This window comes from Chelonia mydas, chromosome 7, assembly GCF_015237465.2.
Source record: "Chelonia mydas isolate rCheMyd1 chromosome 7, rCheMyd1.pri.v2, whole genome shotgun sequence".
Classification (NCBI taxonomy): Eukaryota; Metazoa; Chordata; order Testudines; family Cheloniidae; genus Chelonia; species Chelonia mydas.
The window spans coordinates 91,003,678-91,025,243 of record NC_057853.1 but is presented as its reverse complement, the minus strand read 5'-3'; the positions used below and the strand labels follow the sequence as shown (position 1 = coordinate 91,025,243).

At 42.9% G+C, this 21,566-nt stretch overlaps 1 protein-coding gene across 8 annotated transcripts in view; it reads right to left on the bottom strand.

Moving 5' to 3' along the window:
- Positions 1 to 15,970, bottom strand: part of TNKS2 (tankyrase 2) — a 63,855-nt gene extending 47,885 nt beyond the window's left edge. For 3 of the 8 annotated variants that reach the window (XM_037903448.2, XM_037903449.2, XM_043550718.1), the window contains exons 1-6: positions 15,663 to 15,968; positions 4,500 to 4,724; positions 3,834 to 3,929; positions 3,445 to 3,481; positions 2,919 to 2,994; positions 1,412 to 1,506 (exon numbers count right to left, since the gene is read on the bottom strand). In XM_037903448.2, the coding sequence (XP_037759376.1) occupies positions 1,412 to 1,506; positions 2,919 to 2,994; positions 3,445 to 3,481; positions 3,834 to 3,929; positions 4,500 to 4,724; positions 15,663 to 15,864 (731 nt within the window). In that variant the 5' untranslated portion in view covers positions 15,865 to 15,968. Of the gene's footprint in view, positions 1 to 1,411; positions 1,507 to 2,918; positions 2,995 to 3,444; positions 3,482 to 3,833; positions 3,930 to 4,499; positions 4,725 to 15,262; positions 15,596 to 15,662 lie in introns of those variants that run through there. The other 5 variants (XM_007059407.4, XM_043550717.1, XM_043550720.1 and 2 more) reach the window with 4 other exon arrangements.
- Between the last annotated feature and the right edge of the window lie 5,596 nt (positions 15,971 to 21,566).

The window sequence follows — 21,566 nt, the reverse complement described above, 5'->3', positions numbered from 1 at the left end:
GGGGAGGGGGTCACTGTACAGGAAGCTGCTCCCCCATCCACCCAACTCCTGTGCATCCAGACCTCCCATACCCAGACACCCCTGCCAAGCCTTACCTGGTACATCCAGAAAGCCCCCTAGTCCTCCATACCTGAACCCCACCCCACTGAACCTTAACCCCTGCATCTGGAGCCCTTTGCACCCAGACCCCCTGCTTCCGGACCCCCATCCCTGCTCCCAGACCACTGCCCACTGAGCTCTCTGGACTCATACTCCCACCCTGATGCCCCAATCTCTGTACCAACCTGAGCCCCCACATCTAGACCCCCACACCACTAACCAACAATTAGCTGCACTCTGACCCCCACCCCACCAAGCTCCACTCCACCAGCACCAAGACCCCCCTCGTTGAGATCCCCACACCCAGACCCCTCCACAGAGCCCCAACACCCTTCACCTGGAAGCCCCTGCAGAGTCCCATTGCCCCTGCACCTGGAACCCCCTCAAAATGAGCCTCTGTGCATCCAGTTCCCCCCACACCTAGACCCCCCACTGAGCTGCCCGCACCCAGATTGTCCCACACAGAATCCTCTCACCCCACACGTGGATCCCCCCACACTTGGATCCTGCCTGGTTGAGCCCATCTGCCCCACACCTGGTGGACCTGACGCAGAGGGGCATGGCCCTAGGGTATTTCTGGGGCAGGCCCAGGCCTCTTGTGCTGTGTCAGGTGCAGCCTCACCGCTTTGTCCATGTTCTGGGGGTGGGAGTGCTGCAGGGTGATCTTCCACCTTTGTGCAGACAGTGGCTGTGCTTCCCACTGCCATGCTGGAGCCTCTGCATTTATTTATTGACAAATAACACTCACAGAATTTTGCAGATTTTTAAAATACTGTGTATAGAATTTTTTATTTTTTGGTGCAGAATGCTCTCAGGAGTAATATATTATCCAAATTCAGTGTTTGGGAAACAAAAATGATGTTTATTCTTTTGAGTATAACCTTTTAAAATGAGAAATCATGGGAATCCAATCAGAAAACCATTTTCAAAGTGAAAGGGGTCTTCAAAGGAAAATGAAAACTGAACTAACCACAGATGTGTACTGAATTTTGATAGGTATGGTATGAAAGCATTTTTTAAAAATGTAAGCCTTTTAAAGTTTTTTGGACATACACAGGCTGGCAGTTCATCTCTTAGAATGAATATGTTTTATGGATGATTCAGTATTAGTTTTATTGCTTTGCAGGTTTCTCATAAGGTTCTGACCAAAAATTAGAAGGTCACAATTACAAAATTAGAGATGGTACATCTGCCTCAACTTTGAGTTTTCTGGTATTTGTTCCAGGTCAATTTTTTTTTAACATTAGAATTCTTTATTACACGTAAAAGTACATTATTGATACATTCTAAACACAGGTGAAAGAAAACTCACCCTTTATCCTTGGCGTGTACATCAGCTCCATGCTGCAGTAACAGCTGCACAATCTTAACCCGGTTATACCCAGCTGCTAAGTGTAATGGAGTTGACTGGAGAGATAGAATGAATTTAGAATGAATCAAAATTATAAGTTCAATTATTAACTAATCAAACATTGTGAAATGTAAAAGGAATACAACTAATAAAGTTATGAGTTCTCAAAATATTTGTACCATCTGCAGAGAGAGAATGTTTGAACAGTTATTTAATAAGTATTTGTGCAAAGGACATTTTTTCCCTCCCCCGTGATTTAGTTACCATCAATACACATTGCAAGGCTTTACTCACCACTAATACATTCAGGAAAACAAATACTACAGTTTTGTCCCTCCACAGTTGTGCCAAAGCCCTCCCCCTGAGGATCCCTTTGTGACTTGGCTGTTACCAGCATATAGTGCCAGATTATGAACAGTTCTCTTTACCAAGTAACAAGTTAAATTTAAAAATAAGCCGCAGTGACGGTTAACTGTGCTGGAGAGAAAAACTGTGATTATATGCAGAACAAACAGAAAAACTTATCTTCCATCTGAACTCCGTAGGCAGACGACTGCTCTATGATCTGTCCAGTCAGTAGGCATGGGAGTGTTTAGTGAGGAGTATCGAGCAAAAGGCCTGAAGCAACAGGATTTGCACAGAGATCTTTTCTTCATTCAGGCGGTGGATAGGTTCATCAACTTGAGGGGATTGTACAGTTGGACCAGATTCATGCTCCACAGGGAGGGGGAAGTAGTAGTATTGATGCTCGGACACTTAAAAGCTTTGGAGAGCTTCAAATATCCAACTGCAGGGTGTAACACGTAAGAAACTGGCTTGGGGAAAACATAGAAACTTAAGGGAATGAGCCCATGCAAATATCTAATGGGAACCATGACAGGGCCACAGATAGCGACTTAAACCTTCAGGAAAGCTATGGGTTCAAACTAAAGAAATTTCAAAAAATTTTGGATGGGAATTTTCGCATTTTTAGCCAAGATACCCTTATCCTGCCAGCAATAAGTCCAGACCCTGTAAATGTAGCATAAACTCTACTGTAAGAAGAGTAATGTCAGAGCCAGTGCCAAGTCTTGGGGACACAGGATGGAGGTGGTGCAAAAGAGGAGCGTGGATACAACTCTTCAACTCACTTGGCAACTATTAGGATCAAAGAGGGAAAGCTTTTGTTGTAACTCTGACACCAGTACAGCTGCAGAGAAGGTCAGTCAGCATAAGAAAGTTGTTCTGCCACTACTCCTTGATCCAGAAGACAAATGCAAAAAGTGGTGGATATAGTTCTTTTTAAGCAAAGAAGAAAAATATCTGACAGTTTCCAGTTGCCATTGTCTTCAAACACAATTTTAAGTACAAGTTGAATATGACATACCAAAAATCTGACTCAAATGGTAGTTTTAAATGTAAAGAATTAAATCTAAATGTTAACATTTCAAAACAAAAGGTCTTTAAATGTGGCTTTGAGCTAAAATACCTTTCTGCCATCACTTGCATGACAATTGACATTTAATGGTGTAAGAAGCGCCATCATCTTTTCTTCATTACCACCCCTAGAAAAAAAAAAGATTGTTTAAACAAACATGGGACATTTTGGCCAATTGACACTGCATATAAAAACAACTTTAGTTGCTTTCACTATTTACAGTGTTGCACAAATAGCAGAACCAACAAAACAGCTATTTGGGATGTTTCAAACCTACTAAAAACAACTTCTACAAAGGATTTCAAATTATACAATATGAACATTGACATATTACAAGCCAGTAGCTACTGTGCATCACATCATATATAGCCCTGAGCTATATTCTGGGACTCCATTAGGACAAGGTCCTGAGGTAAGGGTGCCATAATTGTTTTATTAATTTCACCCAAAAATGACTGCCCAAGGCCTAGTATGTACTCAGAAAGCAACCTTAAAGTTAATTTGTACGTGTTATTAAAAAGTGGGTTATTCTGAAAATAATGCCATATGCAAATTGTTTTCTACATTTAATACATACCTGGCACTTTCTAAGAGTTCATCCTTCTTGTATTCACCTGAAAGTGAAGAGAAAATGATTTCCTTACCTATCAAAAGCATAAAATCCATGGAAAAAGCTTTTATGATCTAAAGTTTTCTGCTTATCCTCCTCTTTCAGTATTTAGAGAGCAGTCTCCAGCTGTTTCCCCTCTTTAAAACAATTAGCACTTTGTGCTCTTGAAATTCTGATAGGTTCTGTCACCTATACTTGGGGTCTGGCTACAAATAAATAGAAATTAAACTAATATTTAAGAAAAATCCAGCACATTACTTTTGAAGCATATTGAAGCATAAAAGCATATTACTTTTGAAATAAGAGCACTGGTAGCCATAATCTATCAGTTACAAATTTAAAAAGACACCACTTACCAGTCAGCACTGCTTTGGCAGATGGGTCTGCTAAATCCAAAGCTGTCCTTCCATCTGTATTACGGATGGCTGGTTCAGCACCATGCTGCAGCAGTACTATAAAATAGCAAAGTCTTTTATGTGAAACAACTCCGATAGAAACTGGGCTTTTGAAATATGGCTTGTCATCCCACCAAGATCCATCAACAGAATGGCCCAGTTGGGGAGGCACAAAAGACCTAAGTCATTATGTTAAAGTTTCTGTTGCTTCCATGTGTTATGGGGACCAGCAGCAGGGCAGGATAGATGGGTCTAAGACAGAGTGTGGGAAGAGAGAAAGACCACTTAGTAGTCAAAATATTACTCCTAAAATAAATCCACTTTACATGACTACTTTTCCCCTGCCCCCACCATGTAATTCTCTCCACCTGAGAGAGAACCATATAAGACAGCAGGGGGATTTTTGCATTTCTGTAACATGTAGTATTTGTCAACAGATTTTTATATGTCAAGTTTCCACTCACAGTAAATTTTTCGTTTCTGTGAGCATGAACCTGACAAACTAGAATTTAGTGATGGGCAGAGATTGGTTGTTGTTTTTTTTTTGTTTTTTGTTTTTAAAGAATTGGGCTTTGCAGGGTTGTAATCTCACACAAGTCAGTTGAGGGGGAAATTTGATAAAGTTACCTATGCAGACATCAATCTTGCCCTTAATGGCAGCTTCATGAAGAGGAGTATAGTTCCAATTATCCCGAGCATTAGGATCTGCACCATGACGCAAAAGAAGATTGACAACTTCAGCGTGACCGAAAGAGCAGGCATTATGAAGAGGAATGAGGCCACCATCATCTCGTGCATGGACATTGGCACCACTCTGAAGCAAATATTCAACTACATCCTTCCGACCAAAACCTAAAACAAGAAGATGACTCTGTATAAACCACTAGGCATTGAAAGAATCAGAAAGTCCAAGATTAAAATTAGAAAAGCAAGACACTTAAATAGGGAAACTGCTATAGAAGAAACCACAACTGAGTTCTCTGCTACAGCAATACTTTTATTGAAACCAACGTATTCAAATTAAAAACCCTACATCTAATGCTAAAGAGTATACTGATACTACACCTATGTGTATATAGTCTAACTACAGCTGTCTTGGTCAGAAATGCTAGAACAAACAGTAGTAACCTGAAAATATCAGGTAACATTAGTGTAGGACATTGACAAGCATAGGGAGGAAAGATGGTTGAATGCTTAAGGTGCCCCAAGCACTCCGGAAAACTAGGTTAAAGTCTCTGCTCTACTACAGATTTCCTCTGTGAGAGTGAGCAAGTCACTAAGACCTTGTTTATACACACAACTACAATTATATCATTACAAGCCCCAGTGTGGACTCTCCACTCCAGTCCCTGCTTCCCCCCTAAAAACACTCTAAGGCTCTCATTCTTAGTAGTTCCGAAACTACAGACCATGATCTCCATGCAGCAAGTTAGTTAAGCTGCTACCTTTGAGAGGTGTAAGCAGCATCAGGGGGAAGCAGAGTGATTTCCTCTGCGTGCAGCACCAGACAGTCTGGATGCCATGGTTTTCCAGTGATTCACGCTTTTCTGGTGTTTCAATTTACACACACACTATTGAGCTGCATATTAGACCTTGCTTCACTTGGCCAATGAATTATAAGAATATTCATAGTCACCAGAGAATTAGAAATATATAAAGAATATATACCCCCATTAGGGTTGGGCCTTTGACTGGTCAAGAAATAACTACTCAACTGACCAGCCAAACATTGCCAAATGATGTAAAATATGGTTATATTTTAAAGAACTAATTTAATAGAATAGTAACAAAAAAGAATATAACGTTATGGTCTCCAGTAGGCATAGCCTTAGATCAGTGGTCTCCAATCTTTTCATGCACAAGATCATTTTTTTAAATTTAAATGCAACCCAGGATCTACCCCTCCCCTTCCCTGAGGCCCTGCCCACTCCATCCATCCACTCACCCACCATTGCTCGCTCGCTCTCCCCCACTCTCACTCACTTTCACTGGGGCAGGGGGTTGGGGTGTGAGAGGGGGTGAAGGGTACAAGCTCTGGGAGGGAGTTTGGGTGCAGGAGAGGTGCGGGCTCCTGCTGGGCAGCACTTACGTCGGGTGTTGGCGCAGCAGGGCTAAGGTAGACTGCCTGCCTGCCCTGGCCCCATGCCACTCCTGGAAGCGACCATCACGCCCCGGTAGGGTGGGGCCACGTGGCTCCACGTGCTGCCCCTCTCTGCAAGCACTGCCTCCGCAGCTCCCATTGGCTGCAGTTTCCCATCCCCAGCCAATGGGAGCTGCGGGGGCTGTGTTTACAGGCAGGAGCAGCACATGGAGACCCCTGCCCAGCCCTTCCCCTCCCCCGGGGCCTCAAGGGCATGCTGGCTGCTTCCGGGAGCAGCGCAGGGCCAGAGCAGGCAGGGAGCCTGCCTTAGCCCCGCTGCACCGCCGGACTTTTAGTGGCCAGAGATTGTGATACTGGCAGAGGCTCCAAGATCAACCAGTTGATTACGATCTACAGGTTGATGACCACTGCCTTAGATTCATACTTATGCCTAATTACAAAAAAAGTTACTTTACTGAGTTATTTTAACTCAGAAAAATGCAAAAACACAATCAAATGAAGCTCTAAAAAAACTGAGAATTACTACCTTTTAGCAATTAGATGTGTATATTATTCCAGACTCAACGGTTACAAAAGAAATATGAAATCAGAAATAAAACTATAAAAGGAGAGTCATTTTTAAATGCACCTGTGCTAGCCAGGTAGCAGGCCAACTCCTCAAACCTCTTGCTTTCATCATCTGCTTCATCTATATCTGTCAAAACACAGCAGTATTGCCTTCGTCTGATAATTACTGAGTCAACTCTTCATCTGCCATTTTCTTCTCTAATCTTGAACCGTGATACATGCTCACTAGCTTCCCACTGGAGGTCTTCAGTCTATTTCTTGTTTTTGAAAATTTCTCCTCAAACCTATCCATTTCATTCCACTCATGTAGTAGTACACAGAAGCACTAAAAGAATTTCTGCCACTTTAGCTAGAGTGCAAGGATGATGCAACCCTTACCACCATGACGAAGGAGCAACCTGTTCTGTATTCAACTGCTGGGATGGTACTCCATTGTTTTAGGACTGAACTGGATGGTTCTTGCTTTATAATTTGCTACCTCCATCCAAACTGTTTATATATCCTTTGAAATTTGCAACAGCCACTATAAGGTCAGGAGATTAATCAAATTCATCATCAGCAAAGTCCTGGCCCAGGAACTGTGGCTCAAGAAGGCAGGCAGCATTACGGGTGGGAGTGATCACTTGATTTTTTTCTGCGATATTTTGTATATTTGTTTTCTCTTGAGCTTTCGTAAGTGGACTGTATTCAGTATTCTCACAAATAAGTTAATGTTCAGGTACTCTTTCTTGGCATCAGACAATGCAGAACTATCATTTTCCATATTTTGAGTGGCTATGGCTTAAAGCAGTGAAATAAATTTTGAGTTCTGCATCCAAAAATATATTGTCAAGAATGTCAGTAAGGATTACTCTTCTACTCCTTCAACAGCAGCTGTTTGAAGAGCCTTCTTGCCTATTTGAAGAACACAGACATTTAATAGAAGATGTCCATTGTACTGAGTAAGCCTTGTCATACTCAGATGAAACTGAGAGCTGTACTAAATTATGCTATAAAATGGCTGCTGGGCATTTGATTTTGAAATATCTGATGATGCCTTTCTCTTTTGGCGTATGATGAGAAAGCTGACAGATTTTCAACATCACCAGTGAAAAGCTGCATCATATGGGCAGCACATATGTAACACAGATGGTGTGGATATTAATTTTTCAACAAAGCCCAAGCAGCTTTCATATTACCCACGCTGTTGGTCACAACCAAAATAACTTTTTGTGGACCCAATGCATTGCTTTTTTTTTTTTTAAACTGGTCAGCAATATTTTGGGAAACGTGGTGATGATCAGATGCTCAGTAAAACACTGGCTGCTGACTTGTCACTACGAAGTTGATGACTCACTCATTGCAAATATTATTCCATCATACACGAGACACATGTGAGGAGCTTGCACAAAATGAACAACTCTTTTTCAAGTTGCCTTCTTTGTCATTCAAAAGACTTCCTGCAAATATTTGGTACTTTGTAAATTGGATGCAACCTATAAAAAAATTCTAGCATATGAGGATTTTCAACTACATGAAATGGTGTCCTCATGACATAAATACATCCAAACACACAGTCAAAGTCATTTTCTGGTCATGATCAGTTCTATCCAAAAACCTCTTTATCAATTTGATGAATATCTGAAGACTTTCCAGGAGTAGGAGTTCTGAAGCTGATAAAGTAGAAAAATTCTTATTAGAAGGTGAAGAAATGGAATTAGCTTCACTTTCACGGTCACTCATATCTCTTCATCAAAAGGCTCCATGCTTCATAATGCTGCTGTTGAAGACTATGTAGAAAGAGAATGCACAGGAGAAAAATTTCTCCTCCCCGCCTCCCCAAAAGTGACTGCAATAATCTCTCTAACCGTGGCTGGACACATCACAAGAATTCAAGAAGTGTTTCTGTATTCTGTCTACATGTTACATACTCAGAACAAAACCTGCACTCAACTTTAACAATTTTTTTCATGTTCACCTCTCGTAAAAAAAGTTCATAAAAATGATTTTGGCTTTCCCTGACCCTGTCGTCACAATTATAAATGCATCACTATTTCTAAAATGCTCTCTCGATTAAAAAATATCTCTTGTACTTAAATCAAACAGTACCCATTCAGTTCTATTTCTAACTACTGCTGTTCCAGAATACTTAAGACAATAACAATGTCTTCAGGCATGCCGCCCCCTCCCTCCAAAGACCCTTAAGGTGAAGGCATGCTGGTAGACTGACTTATGCTAATGCGGATTGTGCTAGCCAGGTGTATGAACACTGCAGCACTAGCTGGGACTTGGGCTAGACACCTGGGGTCAGACCCGGAGGATAGGGTAGGCTAAAGCTGGGGTAGCTAGCCCAAGTCTTTGCTGGTACTGCAACATCAATAGTTATTTTTAATACACTAGTGTGAGCCCCTCCAACACAAGTCCCACTGACATATCCTTACAGATTCTCAGAGGGAGGGCAGCCCCTTCTCCCTGCAGCAAACACAATGGACTCAAAAGCAGCAGGAGAAAGAGAACAGGAAGGGAGTAGTAGCCTCTACAGAAATGCAATGTCACATTTCCTTCAGCACAGAATTTTTTCATTGGATCAACATGGCATAGCTGGGGGTATGTGAAGAGGCTTTTTGTTGAGGGGGAGGAATGAGTGCTTATTTACTTGAGCTTTTAATGTACATTGTTTAGCTTTGCTGAAGATCAGAAAGGTGTTGGGGGTTTTCTTTAAACTGATTTTTGTTAAGAGAGGCTTAGGGCTAGTCTACACTGGCAATGCTAAAGCACTGCCATGGCAGCACTTTAACGAGAGAGGTCTCCCGGCACTCTAAAAAAAAACAAACTACCTCTGCAAGGGGCGTGGCTCCCAGTGCTAGTGCACTGTCTACACTGGCACTTTACAGCACTGAAACTTGCTGAGCTCAGGGGCGTGTGTTTTTCATACTCCAGAGAATGAAAGTTGCAGAGCTGTAAATTGCCAGTGTAGACAAGCCCTTAATGGCTGTGCCTCTTTGCTCCTTGTGTTGGGAGGAGGTTTAATAACTGAACAGTCCTATACCTACCTCACTCCTTTCTGAGTTCACTTCTGTATGTTTGTCTAGTAAATTTAGATTGTAAGATATTTGGGGCAGGGACCATATCTTTTGTTTTGTTTAATGTGCTTTGCAAACCACCATGTACTCCAGTGCCTTAATATACAAATAAAGATCTTCACACAAGGTTTTCCTTGAAGATTCCAGATAATCAAAATGCTCATCTTTCTATTAATTCACCTCTTTCCCCAACCAATAGCATTAGCATGAAATAAAATGAATGATCGACTCTTAAGTAGGCTTGCTAACCGATGGCACTATGATGCAATCAAAAAGGTAGGCCCAGGCTGCTGCCTACATTAGAGCGTTCCTACTGAAATAACTGACCATGTTTGACTGGTCAAACAACAGGTGGCCAACTGACTGGCTTGCCAAGTCAAAACCGCATCCTTAAAAGCATAATCCAACCATTAAAGCAGGGTGTACACATTAGCTTTTATAATGGTATAACTATTTTAGTTAAGGGTATTTTGGGGGGGCGGGCATGTTGTACCAATTTTCACTATACCAGTGTAGTTAATAAAATACAACTTTTGTGTTTCGTCAAGTCTTAACTTCCTGGAATAAGGAATAAATAGGATACCAGAGTACATTAACTATTACTCTGATTTGGCATGAAAATTCTTATGAGCTTCCAAGTATACTGCAACACCTCTGAACACGTCGTCAGCAGCAGTGTTTAAACCTGGGATCTCTGAATCTAAAACCATGAGTCTCTCGATTTCCTGAGGAAAAGATCCAGTTAGCTTAAAGGCTGCGAAGCAAAAATGTCCTTGTAGTCCAGCCACTAGTGGGGGGAACAGATGGCCACACTGCAATATGTAATACACAACTATTTTAAAAAAGTGATAATGGAAGGATGAAGTTTCTGGAAGGAAACTTAAAACCTCAACAACAGCAGCTTCCTTCAAAAAACATCTATGTTGAATAGAGGCTAGATTTTTGTTTTGTTTTTTTACTGTAGAGTACCTATATTTAAGTTTCATAGGAAAAAATGTTAAACTAAATTGTGTATAAACATTAAACAAATAGAAAAATTAGTTATGAATATGCTGGCACTTGGCCTATTTTTAACATACTTGTACTTGCACTTTCTTGGTTTGGAAGCAAACTGGGTTCTGTATTCTAATTCACTGACCAAATTTTGCTGCAGCAAAAACTTGGGGTTTTGGGTTGGTTTTCGTTTTGTTTTAAAGATATAGAATATAGGTCTCTTGAAGAGCCAATGTCTCATTTCTCTAGTCAGTCCTTTTTCCAAGCAGAGAAAAAGAACCAACCACAAGCTTTTATTACTTACCATCCGGTGGGGGTGAGAGAACGTAAATCTTCCATCTACCAAAAACCTCCCAACAGACAACCTATTCAAGTCTGTAAAGGTCAACATTACATACGGAAGATCCTGATTGAAGGCAAGTAGATTTCTTACCAATTTAAAGTTTTCACTGTCTCCCCATTCATTGGCTCAAAACAATCTGAATGTCCCCCACTTATAAAATAAGTGTAGTTTAATTCTGAAATTGTACAGTGGGGGAAAATTTAGTGACTTTGCACAGCTACAATTTCAGGAAGTTCACCACTTGTATATTCAGTGATCCCTAATACAATTATACATATCTGAACAAAAGTGAAGCATGAACAGATTTTTTTTTTTTTTTTAAATAAACACTTAGGTGAGGCTTTACGTTCCGATTAAGTTGCTGGAAAGCAAAAAATGTAGCCAATTTAACAAAGCACTGCAAAATTCTACTTGTCTGCTCATGTGGGGCAAGTAATATTTTTAAGTAAAATATCAATTTTTGTCCACCATGGAGTGGACAAGCAAATTATGCATAGGCTAGCATGTGACAAATTATGCAAGCCTGGTTTAATGTAATCTTGCACTAACACAAGCCTAAATTTATATAAAGCAGTTTTGTAATGGTGTTAGTCCAATGCTGGCTACATCTTAACTATTTCTCTAACTGAAAACGCACCAGCACTGCAAATCTTGTCCATTTTTTGAAGTTTTGACAGCTCTCTCTTTTCAAGAAGCTAGGATGACTTAGGGCACTTGCTCATGTATACCCTACTCATAGAACTAAATCTTACAGGATGTGATTGATGCCTATGAAGGTCTCTCAGGCACTTCAGAATCACCTTTATCTCTACAGAAGAGGCACAAGTTTTTTTTTTCTGGAGAAACCCAAAAACCCTAGTGAGCAGAGTAGATTGATTTTTAAATGATGATTTAAATCACCAAGTGGAAAAACTTAAAATTAAATCAACTTTCCAATTTGTACTTCCTTTATTTTCTAGAGAGGTGCATTATCATTGGTTGATATAACCATTAAAGCAGGGATTCTCAAACTGGGGGTCACAAGGTAATTACATCGGGGCGTGTCACAAGCTGTCAGCCTCCACCCCAAACCCCATTTTGCCACCAGCATTTATAATGGTGTTAAATATACTTTAAAGTGTTTTTAATTTATAAGGGGGGGGAATCCGCACTGAGAAGCTTGCTATGTGAAAGGGGTCACCAGTATAAAAATTTGAGAACCACTGCATTAAAGCAGGCTGATTTACAACTAAATAGAGCCTTTATACCAGATTAAGTACATCTTTCTGCTGCCTAGGAGAGGTACACATCTATATATTTATTCAAGCAATCATACAGTTACTGATGACAGCTGAGGATCTTCTTCTGTCTACTTCTGTGATAGTCAAGTAAAAGTCTAAATAAGACTTGACTTCCTGGACTTTCCTCAGGATTTGAAATCGATTTATATCCGTATTCTCTTGCTTCTCATCAATTCTAACAGTATTTATGTATAGTCACTAGGAGAGGCTCCTGTATCCTCTTGGCATTGGGTTAATTTCCCTGCAAGTTATTTGTATACTTTATTGCCTAGGAGCTGTAGTCAGGGACCAGGACCCCACTTACTAGTTGCTGTACAACACAGACGTGAGGGACAATCCCTGCTCCAAAGAGTTTACAAACTAAGTATATCTGTTCCTCATATCTTCTGGGGGTTTTGTTTTGTTTTTAAACTTGAATGTTTAGCTCCTAGGAAGGGCATTCTGGCTACTACAAATCCCTTGAATCTGTGGCATTTTCTAGTTGTCATGCTCCATGACGAAGGGTTGCCTGCCTGCATATCATCATCCTAGGACCGGTCTACACCTAGAATTTAGGCTGTCAATGCTCAGGGGAATGAAAAATTTATACCTCCTGAGACGCGCCACCTCCTCTTAGACAAGTGGATTAACTAGAGTGACAGAAAAACCCTTTCATCAACTTAATGAGCGTCTACACTATGGCCATAGCTGTGCTTCTGTAGCATAGACCTAGCCTTACACATGCCCCTAACTTTTGCTAATTGGACTTGATTACATGCCTACTTTGTGCAGACAGTGACACTCTTGACTTAAGCTTCAATACAACTTAACTGCCCTAGGTTCATCTTACGTGTGCAATGGAGTTAAGAAACATCAAGATTAATCTCCACCAAGATCCCCGATTCATTGTTTCCAGATAGCAGCACATGCATGAGAACAGCCAGTTCTCTCAATCCTTTTCAGTTAGACCAGGAGGAAGAACAGAAATCCATTATTTAAGGAATGGGAGAGAGAGGCTGCATTTTTTTAAAGTCTAAGCCAGAGTGACAATACAAGGGAAAAAGAAACACACATTCCCTGGTATAGTGCCATCATCTCTGTTGCAAAGCAACAACCTACAGGATAAGTACACTTCTCCAGAACTGAACTAAACCAAATAAAAAAGGTTGCCTAGCACATGCATTAATACAAAAGTGTGCACACCCAGCCTCATTAACAGAGGTTCTGCTGTGCAAAACTACAGCAGAGCCTTTGTTACCACTTCCTGGTATGTTACTTCTATCTTAAGTAGTCCAGTAATTCTCCAGAGACAGAAGACAGAGAGAGCAGCCCTTATTATTCACACTCTGAATAATGGAACAAAAAAAAACAAAACCCCAAACACGAGTTTGCTACCAATCACATTACTCTTTTTCATTTACTAGAGTTAGGTTCACAGTGGAAAAGTTCCATCCAATGGAAGGCTATAAGTCTGGGGTTCTCAAACTGGGGGTCAGGACCCCACAGGGGATCATGAGGTTATTACATGTGGGTGGGGGGGTCGCAAGCGGTCAGCCTCCACCGCAAACCTTGCTTTGCCGCCAGCATTTATAATGGTGTTAAATATATAAACAAGTATTTTTAATTTATAAGAGGGGTCACATTCAGAGGTCTGCTATGTGAAAGAGATCACCAGTATAATAGTTTGAGAAACACAGCTATAAGTATATCTTCCCAAGAGAGACTGACAGGTAGGTCCACCAGAAAGATCCTGCAGTTCTGGGAGGGAAGACATCAGTAACTGCCTTGTAATCCTCCTGTGTTCAGGAACCAACAGGAGGAATATGGAACACATGGCCTCTCCCAACATGTCTGCTACCTAGTGGCATACATCACTTATCTGGTTCTATTGGGAATTTAATCTAAGTGTGATTTATTTAAGGTTATTCAGAGTCTTTAAAGTTCCACTGGACAAAACTAAGCAGGGTTATTCTTATCTAGGCACTTATAGAGACTATACTGGGAGCATCCCTTCAGTAATTAAAAATAGCTTACTTTCTAACCCCCAAGCCTGTAGTAGAAATAGCTTAACTGGCTAGCAAAAGAATTTGAGTTTATGAATCAACTGAAGGTGTGCTGTGTGTAAAGATCTTATTGAAAGAAATGAGTTTGGTACTTAGGTTTTGAAAGTACGAGGAGTTCCATAGTTTATTAAAGTTGTCTTATGTGTTCATAAGCTTTCCTTTAATGGTAAATTATTTCACAGTTTCAGTGGAACACAGCTATCTTGCAAGAGGCTTTCAGGTAATTAGGGCCAATTCCATGAAGGCCTTTGAATATGAGAAGTCACACCTTCAGCAGGACTCTCTTCAATGGGGAATCCGAGCAGAGTGGAGCAGCAAGGCTACCTGTTCATAATGACTTATCTTTGCCAAACAATGGGCTGCTGATTTTGTACTATTTCCATTGTGAGTATTTATCCCTAGAAATGAGTTGCAATATACAAGCCTAAAGAGTCCACATAAGTGTTTAGACAGCTACAATTAGGTCTGTGCCTGAAGCGATAGGGCACAATCTCCTGGCCAGTTGCAATGACTACTTTGTGATGTCATGGTTATTTAGGCATCCAAAAGCATTGAATCCAAGCAATGCTCATTTACAAGCGACAACAACATAATCCGATGAAGTGAGCTGTAGCTCACGAAAGCTTATGCTCAAATAAATTTGTTAGTCTCTAAGGTGCCACAAGTACTCCTTTTCTTTTAACAAACAACAAAAAAAGTGTGGGACTTACACTGTCTGACAGGTCCTAGTAATAGAGGGCAGTTTTAAAATCAACATGAGCTAAGCTAATTCTCCTCAACTCTCAGTCCAGATACTTAAATACCCTACTCACAGTAGGACATAAAGCATCTCCTAACATTTCTGTAGAGCAGAAAGCATTAATACTCTAATTTTCCAGGAGGGGAACCAACGCAGTTCCTGAGAGTCAAAGGACTTGTCAAACAGGAAGTTTGGAAACACAGCCAACCCCTGACCTCAGATCGCCTGAGGCCTGATCCAGCACCTTAGCCAGAAGGCCATACCAGCCAGTCAGCGGCCACCGTCTTCCGTTCAGCTGGGCAGGCCCCAACCTCTGTGGCGCTTGGGACTCTCACCATCACCAACTGGGTGTTTGGCGCCCAGCAAGCAGGGCGGATCGCCAGGCTGGCGTGTGCACAACTGGACCGGGGGGTGGGCAACCCCCCTCAACGCGCGTCGCTGAAGCACGGACACAGCCCCTTTCGCGGAGATACGCTGTGCAGAGCCAGGAGCCCCCAGCGCCGGCCGCGAGCGGAGCCGACAGGGCCAGGCTCCCGGATTCGCGCTTTGGGCAGTCACCAGGCGGCTCGGGCCAGGTGCGTGGCACAGCCGGGCGCGGGCTGGCTCCCACACAGGCCCAGGCGGGAGGCGCCGGCCCCGCCAGAGCAGACGTGCGCCCGGTACCTGCGGCGAAGTGCAGGGGGCTGGACTTCCTGCCCGCCGTGTCCCTGCCGTTCACGTTCTCGGGCCGCACCAGCCGCTTAACCCGCTCCACGTCCCCGTTCCTGCAGGCCTCGAACAGCTCCCGGGCCGGCTCCGCCGCGGGCCCGCAGCCCGGCGCCTCCGTCAAGGGAGCCGCCCCGCCCGCGCCCCGCCGCCCGGCCATGGCGCTCCCCCTCCCAACAGCAGCAGTGTTTCGAGTGTCTGTCACAGGCCGCCCCCCGCCATGGCCCCGGCCCCCGACACGCGTCGCTACAGGAGGAAGCGAACCCAGGTCAACCCCAGCCAGACTCCCCCCCACACACGGCTCCAGCGGCCTCAACTAGGCACGCTGCGCGTGCGTGCGCCCGCCTTGGGGGAGGGGCTGGGTGCGCGGCACATAGAGCATGCGCAGAAAGGACAGCCGCCACCAGACTAAACGCCAGAGCATGCGTATTGCTGTGTGCGCGTGCGCGAGGCGAGACTCACCCAGCGCGTGAGCACAGCGCAGAGACCCAGAGTCGGCGGTGCTATAGGCAGGGGGCGGGGCCGATTCAGTGTGAGAGCCGAGTGGTGAGGTGAGGGACCCCTCCCGGCGCACTAGTGCCTCGGCACTCAGGGCAGGTGGTGGGCGGGCCTTTGCTTCTGGCGATATAGCGGTGGCCCTTGTGGGGCCCGAAGCACCAGTCCGGCGGGGCTGTGGTGGCGCACCGGTGTCATGGCTCAGGACAAGGCAGTCTGCCCGTGGTGCCATGCGGCCGCGTACCTGCTGCTCCAAGGCATCCTGGAGCGCTCCTGTGGACATAATAAAACCATCTTCAGCAGAGGGGGTAGCTATGTCTCCAGGCGAAGCTCTCCCCTGATATAGCGCTGTCCACACCGTGCTTAGGTCGGGGTAACTTACCTCACTCAGGGGGTGGCTTTTTCACGCCCCTGAGCAACAGAAGTGGTTGTGTACAAGCCCTGAGATGAGTAAAGTGGGGGTCAGGATTCTAGTTGCATTTTACTGCCTAAATCACTACATCCTCTTTCTTCTTAAATCTCCAGGGCCCCTAGTGATTCTATACACAGAGCACCAAGGCATAGGTTAGATGAGGTCAAGGGCAGCCCAGGTATATAATTTTTAGGTGGATGCTGCCCATAGTTTTCTGGTAGGTCCAAAGAGACCATAGGCCATAAAAGTAATCACAAATTGACTGTATATCACTTGGCAAAATGGCTCCTTTAATCAGAGAGAGCTGGATGTGTGTGGAGTCAAGTAAGAAGTGAAGTCAAACTCATGGGCTTGGGGCTTTTATACTACCATCTGTCTCTCTCTAAGGCACCAGCTGAGTCTAGACTTGTCTTCACTGTTTGCTTGGAGTTTATAGCTTGGTAAAACTAAAGTGCCTTCACTGTTTACCTGGAATAGCTCACATGCATTAGTGACAAGCCCTCTGTGGGCAGATCAGTCCATCAGTCTATCACTCACTGAATTCTTCTTAAACAAGTGTGAGCTGCTCATATTCAGGAACGAGGCTTTGCTTTCTTGAAGAATAAGCTTTATTAAACCAAACCCTGACCTTTGCTGAAATTTAAACAGGAGTTTCAGGCCAGATTGTCACATGCACAGTCTGCAGTCCCCCATTTTCTTGGAATTTGTGGGCAAAAAAGCATCAGAAGAGTAATTTTAAAAATCAGGCCTGTTTTTTGAGGACCTATATCTTTTGTCAAATTACCCTGATTTTACATCAGATATTATATGCCTATACTTGAGGTGGCCTACCAGTTTCCATGGCACTCTTCAGAGGCATGTGGATTTCACAGCATTTTATAAAGGTGGCTCTTAAATAGAAAGTTTGCTGCAGTCTTAATTACGAGGCAGGTGTTCTCACAACAAAATTTTTTGGTGGTCTCAGAGTGCGGCCACTGACAATCTTTCCTAAAATACGTAATTAACTTTAGGAAAAACAAATAAATATGCACATATACATGTCCAAATCATTGTAATTTATTTATGTAGGGGTTGTTTTTTTTTGCAGACTCAAGAGCAAAAATAATGTACAGTTGTCTCTTTTGTTTACTGGAGATAAACAGAATAGAAACACAAATAAAGTAAAAAGAAAAGGAGTGCTTGTGGCACCTTAGAGACTAACCAATTTATCTGAGCATAAGCTTTCGTGAGCTACAGCTCACTTCATCGGATGAAGTGAGCTGCAGCTCACGAAAGTTTATGCTCAAATAAATTGGTTAGTCTCTAAGGTGCCACAAGTACTCCTTTTCTTTTTGCGAATACAGACTAACACGGCTGCTACTCTGAAACAAATAAAGTACTTTTTTTTTTAAAGACTTGCTAGCTAGTAAGTCTGCTACTGTGAAAAAGTGATATTTGTATATTTGTTAATATTACTTTTCACGGCAGACTTACTTGTCCCCAGCAAGCTGAGGGACAAATTAAACCCTGGATGTGGAGGTTGGTAAGGAGGCAGGAGGGCTAGGGGTGATGGGGGGAGGGGGAGGAGGCAGTGTGGGTCAGGGCGATGCGGGCAACGTGAGTCCAGGGCTGTAGCCTGGAGTCCTGCTGCAAGACTGGGGTCTGGAGGAGGCAGCAGGGGCCAGGGACAATGGGGGGTGAACCCAGAGCTGGAAGACCTGAGGCTCGGGGATGGAGCCTGCCGCCGCATGGCTAGAGCCTGCTGCCCACCACCCAAGAGCTGAAGCCCATAGCCCAAGCGTGCTGGAACAATTTTTATAGTGGGGGTGCTGAGAGCCATTGAATCAAACTTTAAACCCTGGATATAATGGAAACCACTTCAAGCCAAGGGGTGTGGCAGCACCCCTAGTTCCAGCACCTATGCACAAGCCCCACCGCCCCCAGGAGGGTGGGGAACTCACACTGGTCACCTGCTCCTATAGTGTTTGTGGCTCCAGAAGGGGGCAGGGACCAACCCCTGCTGGCGATCCCAGGGAAGGGTCACTGCTTTGCCTCCTCTCTCCCCCCCCAAATCACCACCATGAGGATGTGGCCGCAAGAAAAGCCCGTGGCCGCATTTGAGAAACACTGCATAGGGCAGCTAAGAGCCCACTTTAATTCCTGCTAGATCATGGAACTGATCTATGGCTCACAGGACTCTGTGGACTTGCAGGGTCTGAACTGGAAACGGGGGGGGAAATGGTTAAAATGTTTTTGTGCTAAGAACTTGATTCTTCAAAGCTACAGCTCACTTCAAGCTTATGCTCAAATAAATTTGTTAGTCTCTAAGGTGCCACAAGTACTCCTTTTCCTTAAAGTTCAGTAATTTTCTCCAGTATATTGTATGGCAGCTGAAATTCAGAAAAAATGGAGCCACGTTTCTGGTCACCATTTATTAGTTACATCACAAACTATAAAATAGCAACTAATACACACTGTAGCATATTAGTAAGTAAAGTTAGTGGCTTGAGATAGCCTCAGAAAATACAGTGACATCTTTAAAGTGTCTATAGATTTAAAAAAAAAAATGTTTGGTTTGTCACTAGAGGGCAGAAAAATACAAGATGAAAACTGCTTGTGCAAGCCTGATTTATAAAAGGGAAAACAATGCATTTCCTATTTCCTTGTGAAAATAAAGGTTGTGCATGTGGGAATTCATATGCAGGGACATCTTTAATGCCAATCTGCATGGCAGTCAATTAGCCTGAGGGTTTTCAACTATTATCCCTTTTAATTCCCAATGAATTTCCCAAATCTTTCCAATTGGTCCCCATAATGACTTGTAGTGCTGGAAGAAGCAGTGACAGCTGTAATGTTGCTATTAAAAATCTCAAAGTGTCAACCAGTATTTTTCATTTCAAAAGAATAATTACTAAAATGCACTTGCTTTAGGCTTTCCCCTGGTAAGACTCAGAAGAGCAACTCTGTTGGTTGGTACTCAAGATCTGGACATTGTGAAACGTGCTTTCCAGTCAAAAATTCAAAGTTAACATTTCTGACTACTGTGCTGGAGCAGAGCATGGAGAATCTAGCCCATAAAACGAACAAAAGTACTTATAAGGAAAACTAAGGGGGTAGACTTTTAGTTAACTATTTATTATAAAACAGAGTCATTGACAGTCTGAGTTATTTTTTTCCCATAAGTTGTAGGAGAGGCTGACTATCAATGAGAGAGAAGGGCAGTACAGATTGTATGTTAACGTGAGCGTACAAACAGATATTTTTAAAGCTTCAGGGGTTTTTTAATCAGATCATTTGATACATCAGAGGGGACATCTGATAATCTCATACAGGCAGCCAGTTGTTCCATTTTTCTTAATTCCTGCCAACCACTTTTATCTAGTTGGTATTTGTTTTTTATTTGCTATCTTTGTGTGATCAGCAGATGGGGATGTAATGGAACAACATTAGTACCAGAGGCTGTGGAGTAATGAAGAAATTGTAGAATATTTAGAGCTCAGAAACCTGACAGAGTTAAGCACTAAGAGTGAGCACAAGGGAGTTTGGACCAGTTGTATCTGAAGGTGGTCATTTCAGAAGGGATATAGTTGTGAGAGGTAGAGAAGCTGTGGACAGGAAATTCAAATCGTTAGAATATTGATAGCTGTGTGTGCAGAGACCATGAAAACCATTAAGTGATTTACCTCTCAGATATACAGGTGAGAGATCATATGATACATCTAGATAAACTTCTAGGCAGAGATGGGAGGAGCCTGTGGCTATGACACTAATGACACAGAAAGGCAAAAGACTGGTCATGAAAGATAAATTGAGATTACTAAAAAAAAAAGCTTTAGATCCAGGGCCTCTGTGTGATAGCTTTCTCTGAAATTATTCCAGTTCCACACACAGGGCCAAATAGACAGGGGAAGCTTCAGGGATTCAAAGCATGGGGGTAAAGAGAAAGGTGTTTTTTAGGTACTGCAGAACTTTCTGGAGAAGGGAGAGCTTTTATCAAAGACGTGAGCTCCACTTAAGCCACACCGGAAACACAGACTACTGGTACAGAAAATTGGCAAGAGTTTGGAGAATTATCCAAACCATTCACTGACAGAGAGCCAAGAGTTGCTGAGGATTGTTTAAAGTCAAGCAAAGACATCTGCTAGAAATGTTAGTGATAAAACAGAATTCTGTATCCAGTACTCAATAGGATGGGAGGAGGGACAGATTGAGATCAAAGACCTACATTCCTGAAGAGTAAAAGGTTGCCAGTACCAGAGTTAAGGAAAAAGAGTTAAATAAAAATAAGCCCAAGCTAAAAATAAAGGGCCAGAATCTTGGCTGAGAACTGCTTGGCACAGGGGCCATTTACAGGTCCTGGATTCTTTGGCCCATGTCACAGGACAGTTTAGAACAGCCTGTGCAACTGAGAATAGCTAGAATACAGCAGTGCTCTGTCCCTGCCCCTTCGTGTCCTGGCATTCCCCCTAAACTGGAGCCAGGACAGGGAGGAAAGGTGGCATCAGAGCTATGCCCGCTTTAGGTCAGCAGTGCAGGCTCTACGCTGAGTACCAGCAAAACTCTCCGTTGATCAGATTTCACCACTTTTGTGCCTTCAGCAGCTCAAAGGGATCAGAATGAAAAAAAGAGAACCTGGCCCCAAAATTGTAGATATTGGTAAACCGGTGCAAGAAGACAGAAAGCAAAAACAGCAAAGTAGAATGCCTACAGTGGAAGAGAAGCTTGGCATAAGAGGCATTTCTGAAACACATAGGAATGAAAAAATAAATCAGTTGGGTACCTGGCTTATAAATTATACAGAACAGATCATAGAGATGTGAGAGTAGTGCTATGCTTAAAGGATTCCATGGAATCTAGTGAGAGAAAAAGTCTGAGGAGAGAGGGCTATAGAGACAATCTGAATGGATTCATAAAGTTATATGAGTATAAATATTTTAGAAGAATTTTACTATTAACCTCCTTATCAGGAAAGGGAC